The 5,611-nt window shown below is 48.1% G+C and overlaps 1 protein-coding gene across 1 annotated transcript; it reads left to right on the forward strand.

The window, feature by feature from the left end:
• Positions 1–411: 411 nt before the first annotated feature.
• SCNN1D (sodium channel epithelial 1 subunit delta) lies at positions 412–5,377 on the forward strand (the record flags this gene model as incomplete). Its single annotated transcript, XM_079545557.1, has 12 exons — positions 412–731; positions 1,483–1,735; positions 1,866–2,059; positions 2,178–2,281; positions 2,478–2,641; positions 2,780–2,875; positions 3,015–3,132; positions 3,483–3,561; positions 3,779–3,836; positions 4,279–4,334; positions 4,682–4,757; positions 4,991–5,377. The coding sequence occupies 12 exons, from the start codon at positions 412–414 to the stop codon at positions 5,375–5,377; spliced, it is 1,905 nt and encodes a 634-aa protein (XP_079401683.1).
• Positions 5,378–5,611: the final 234 nt, after the last annotated feature.

The following is a 5,611-nucleotide window of genomic DNA, read 5'->3' on the forward strand; positions in this document are numbered from 1 at the left end:
TTCCCTGGCACAAGATTGGAGCCCTGCTGCTGGTTAACAGACTTTTCAGGTTTCCCAGCCCAGTGGGTTCCACCTGTAATTTGCTCACGTTAATGAACTAGTTAATGAACAGTATCGATAGACGGTGGTACAACGCTTCAGAACTAAGTGTTGGTCCTTGGGTGTTCTTAGAAAGAAGGAAGCTGCACACCCCTTGGGCTGCAGACTTCTCAGCAGCGTGAGGCTTAGTCACATTGACTTTGCATATCCACACTAACAGAGATGTCATAGGGTGAGTGATACAAACACCTGAAGTCACTCAGGCAGTGGCACGCAGAACATTCGGTTTCTTTTCTGCTCTCTGCTGTCCAAACTTTGGGTTTTTGGTGTTTTTTTTTTCCCCTTTTTGTTGAACAGAAGCAGACTTAAAGGATGGAGCAGGGAGCTGCAAGAGAGGAGGAAGAGAGAAAAGAAGGCTTGATAGAGTTCTATGATTCCTTCAAGGACATGTTTGAGTTCTTCTGTAAGAACACCACCATCCACGGCACCATCCGCCTCGTGTGCTCCAGCAGCAATAAGATGAAGACAGCTTTCTGGACGCTGCTCTTTCTTGCCAGTTTTGGCATGCTGTACTGGCAATTTGCACTCATGTTCAGCCAATACTGGGCCTACCCCGTTGTCCTGACCATGTCGATGCATTCGGAGGCCAAGATGTTTCCAGCAATTACCATCTGCAATCTGGATCCATACAGGTAACCCGAGCTTCCCCTCGGCTGCAGCCCTGTCCCTTGCTGCAAGGACCCAGAGATGGTCACAGCAGACTGAATCTGGAGAAGGTTGAAGGTTGATGTTTTGGGTGGGCAGTAGGAAGAGCTCATGAGATGGAGAAGGACTGTTGTTCGAAGCCAGGTTGGATGGGGCCCTGGGCAGCCTGATCTGCTGGTTGGCAGCCCTGCCCATGGCAGGGGGCTGAAGCTCAATGATCCCCCTCTAACTTAAGCCATTCTGGGATTCGATTCTACCATTCTATTTACAAACTGGTTTTCAGACCAGATCTTGTTTGTAATTGTGCAACAGTTTATCTCATGCACTGGTTCAGGATCGGAACTCTGCCTTGCTGCCTGCTTTGAGTGCTCCCTGATTTTGTGCTCTGATAAAAACAGCCTGTCCCCAAAACACACAGCTACTGCATGCATTTGTCCACAGCTCAAGCACAGCGCACTGGAGTGATGCATGCTAAGATTCTGCCTGCTCGTTTGTTCAGACAAATGGCTTTAAGGAAGCAATAAAACTTCCATTGAAGCCTGTGTGACTGTGCTCGCCAAACACAGCTCACACAGTTGTGGTGACTTATCAAGGGGTTTTAAATTACATGGTGAGGGAATTATGTAATTTCCTCAAAATAATTATATAATTGGCTGTCAGGAAGGCCTGCTTGTGCAGCTGGTTTGCCTAAGAGACACGTGGATATTCACGACGAGCCGATATCTCTTGCCCTTACAGATTTGATCTGGTTAGCGAGCACTTGGTTCAGTTGGATCGCATGGCAGAGAAATCTGTTAGTGTTCTGTATGGCATCAACACGTCTGCCAGCTTATTCCATGTCAACGAGAAGAGCGTCCACATGAGAGACTTGCCAAGCACAGGCAATCACAACAGATCCAGCTTCAAACTGAGCCCAAACTTCTCTCTACTGAGAACAACTGAGTTCAATAATAGGACAGGAAAGAGACAGTCTCTTGTGGGCTTCAGACTGGTAAGTGTGGGTCCTTTTGGGGATGCGAACCTGTCCCCATGGAGCTAGGGCCCCACCTGAGCAAGGAAAGAATCATAGCATCATAGGATCATGGCAGTGCTGAATGCCTTCCTCTCTTCTTCTCTCTCAGTGCAATGCCACAGGTGGGAATTGCTTCTACAAGACCTATTCATCTGGGATGGATGCAATCCTTGAGTGGTACAGGTTTCACTACATGAACATCATGTCCCAGCAGCCAGTTATAATCAACATTTCTGATCACGAGGAGAAGATAGAAGACATGGTCTACTCCTGTCAGTACGATGGGGAGCCCTGCAGGCCCAGGTACTCTGCTGCCTCAGATACTAATGAAGATCTCAGCAGAACTCAAGGGCTTGGGAGTCTGAAACTGAGCCTCCATCTGACATACTGCAAAGCTGACCGGAATCTCTCTTTGTTTCAGTGACTATGTTCACTTTCACCACCCAGTCTTTGGAAGCTGCTATACTTTTAACAGCAAAGGAACAGACTCCTTCTGGACAGCAACAAAACCAGGAATTCCTTATGGTATGTTATTTGGCAAAGGGTGGGAAGAAGACGTGCAATAGTTACCTGACCATCCCCCAGGTGTCTAAGGAACACCAGTGCCTCTTCTGTGAGCTAGGAGAGCAGTTCCATCAGTGCTGAGAATTCAAGACACGATGACATTCCTATTTTGACCCCAAATAAGTTGTGTTAAGCTTCCCTCTTCTTTGTCTTGCAGGACTTTCCCTTATCCTGAGAGCAGAGCAGAAGGATCACATCCCACTCCTGTCTACAGTAGCAGGTGTGAAAGTGATGATACACAACCACAACCAGACACCATTCCTCGAGCATGAAGGCTTTGACATCCGACCAGGCATTGCCACCACCATTGGCATCCAGCAGGTTGGCTGCTGGCTTGAGAGCTGTCTCTTCCTTCTGATGTCCTTTACGTGGTGCTCCATCCAGACAAGTTTAGATGACAATGGCTAGGGCCATCAATTAAAGCTGCTAATCACTCAGGCCTTTCTTCTGTGTCCACAGGACAAGGTGAATCGCCTGGGTGGCAATTATGGGAAATGCACAACAGACGGCAGTGATGTGAAAGTTAAACTCCTCTACAACTCCTACACCCTGCAGGTATTGTCATTGTGACTGGCCAAGGTCCCCATGTATTCAGCAAACAATTCATACCTTACTCTCCAGAGAGCTTTTACTAAAGATCTGAGCAGTGGAGAATTGACGGTTTGTCCGTTCTTTTGTGCCTTATATTTTCCAGGCTTGTCTGCATTCCTGCTTTCAGCACATAATGGTTCAAAAATGTGGCTGTGGGTATTACTACTACCCACTGCCTCCTGGGGCTGAGTACTGCAACTACAACAAGCAGCCTGCGTGGGGTAAGGGAAAACATGCTGTCCTGTCCCCCTCAGCAGGGAGCACCTTCCCAGAACAGACACTGGCTATATATGTGCCTCCTTTGATTGCTGCCCTTCTGCTTTGTGCTTCAGCCTGTTTGCTCACACCACCGAATCCATCCAGACTGGCAGATGTCTGTCTGTCTGCGTGTTTGCACTGATATCAAGTTGGAGCATGAGAAATTGTGATGCTATCAAGCATCACCATGTTCTTAAGGCAGGATCTGTCTGAGGGGATGCTGTGTGTCTGGGCTGATGAAGATTGGGCAGAGGTCTGGGGAGTGTTCCATTTGCTCACTTTCCATTCCCTGAGTGCGTTTCTCTTCCACCAGGGCACTGCTTTTACCAGCTGTACAGCAGGCTCAGGAATCACCACCTGAATTGCTTTGACCAGTGTCCCAAGCCTTGCAGGTAGGTCATGGAAGTAGGGCATGATCAATGCCAGCTTTCAAAATGGAAGGAGATGCTTTGAAAGCAAAGTATCATAGAATCATGGAGTGGCTCGAGTTGGAAAGAACCCTTGAAGGTCATCTAGTCCAACTCCCCTGCAGTGAGCAGGGATGTGTCTTGTTTCTGGACACTATGCCCAGAGTCACAGTGATTGCAGTCTCCATTTTTGTCCTAACAGGGAGTCGCTGTACAAGGTGTCTGCTGGGACAGCCAAATGGCCATCGGAGAAGTCTCAGGTAGTCCACACAGCCAACTGTGGGGTTTACAGGTGGAATTGTATCCATGTAGCTATGGGAACACTGAAAATAAAAACAAAGACTAAGGCAACAGCAATGAAAGAGGCAAATAAAGCAAATTGGTCCCAAACCTGAGCACAGGGGAAGGACTCCATAGCTGAGATGCCAGACTGAGATTCTGGAGAGGCACATTCTGTTCCAGCTCTAATCCAAACCTCCTTGTGACCCAAAACAATGCAAGCCACTGCCTGAGCTCCCACCTACAAAATGGCATTAATAACTTTCTGCTTCCAGCGGGTGCTGTGGTGCAGTAACTCACATGTCACTGTGTCTGAGGTCCTGCAATGGAAGCTCTGTGAGTCAAGAGATGGCCTTTATAAAATATTAAACGTAATGAAACCCAAAGTCAGGGTTGTCACTAACATGCATGTATGTGCTGCAGGACTGGATCCGCCAAGCTCTCAGGCATCAGAATGGATATAATTCTACGAGCAACAGGTTAGTTACCAAGAAAAAATACAGCTCTTGAACTATGGATTGACTTTGTCTTTGTAGAACTTGTAAATGTTGCACTAGGAATGGAGGGCAAGAGAAAAATATACACGGTCACGCAAAAAACACCCCATCTTTCCTCAGCACGCTGTAAGATGGGCACTTCTGCAGCCCTTTTCTGACTTAATTTTCCAAGCTCGTATTAAATGCACTCAGGAGGAAAACTTGAGTGAATGGGGGGCCCTGCTGCTGAGCAATCAGAGTGTGAAATCGAGAGAAGAAGGCCAGCAGAGCCTTCCTTGAGGTGTAGGACATGTGGGCACCTTCCTGACTGCTCCTTTTCTCCAATGCAGGAAGGACATTGCCAAGGTGACCATCTACTACAAGCAGCTGAACTACCAGTCTCTGAATGAGTCTCCTTTGCTCTCGGTAAGGTTGCTGTAGATGAGCTCTCATTAATTACAGAGTGCTGTGTGTGGTCAGAGGGAGGGCTGTCCCCCAGTGTGGGCTGGAATTATTCTTCCTTAGGGATTGGCTTCTAAATGCCATAGTTTACACAGACACACACAATTAGTTCCCAGATGACGAACAGATAACTGACCTGCTGGTAGTGTGCAATGATTTTGTGCTTGGTAAACATAGTGCTTTGATTTGTTCCACAGGATAATCTGCTTCTGTCCAGCATGGGAAGCCAATGGAGTCTGTGGTTTGGATCCTCGGTGCTGTCTGTAGTTGAAATGTTAGAGCTGCTCATAGATACATTGGTGTTGTCTCTCCTCTTCTGCTACCAAAGGTTCAGATCAAAGACACTAAAGGTAGCTCGTGCCCCCTCCATCCCTAGTGTGAGCCTGACCCTAGAAAGCTACCGTGTTGTGCAGGAGGCTGGAAAAGGCTCTGCTTCAGGAGTGCCTATGGCCACAGCCAGCAGCAGTGACCCACATCCTGCCCAGCTCTCCAGCAAGGCAGTACCAGAGCTCTGCCCAGACGTGGTGTTGAATGGCTTCAGGTACATGAAGGACAGCTGTCTGGAAGGAGAACGAAGTCTCTAAGAACGTGTGTGCGGCACAGAGCCATCAGAAGGGCTGCATCCTGAGCACAGGAATCACGCTGTGTCCCTCTGCTCCTAATGAACATCCTGGGAGGTGAGCACCGTGTGCAGTCCTCCTGACCTCCTAAAAGCCCATTCACGGCTTTTAACTTTTAAACCCTTGCAAGGAAACCACCCTGTGGTGTCGGACAGGCCCATCTGCATTTCATATACACTTGAGAGAAAAGTCAGCCTA

This window comes from Tetrao urogallus, assembly GCF_951394365.1.
Source record: "Tetrao urogallus genome assembly, chromosome: 21".
Classification (NCBI taxonomy): domain Eukaryota; kingdom Metazoa; phylum Chordata; class Aves; order Galliformes; family Phasianidae; genus Tetrao; species Tetrao urogallus.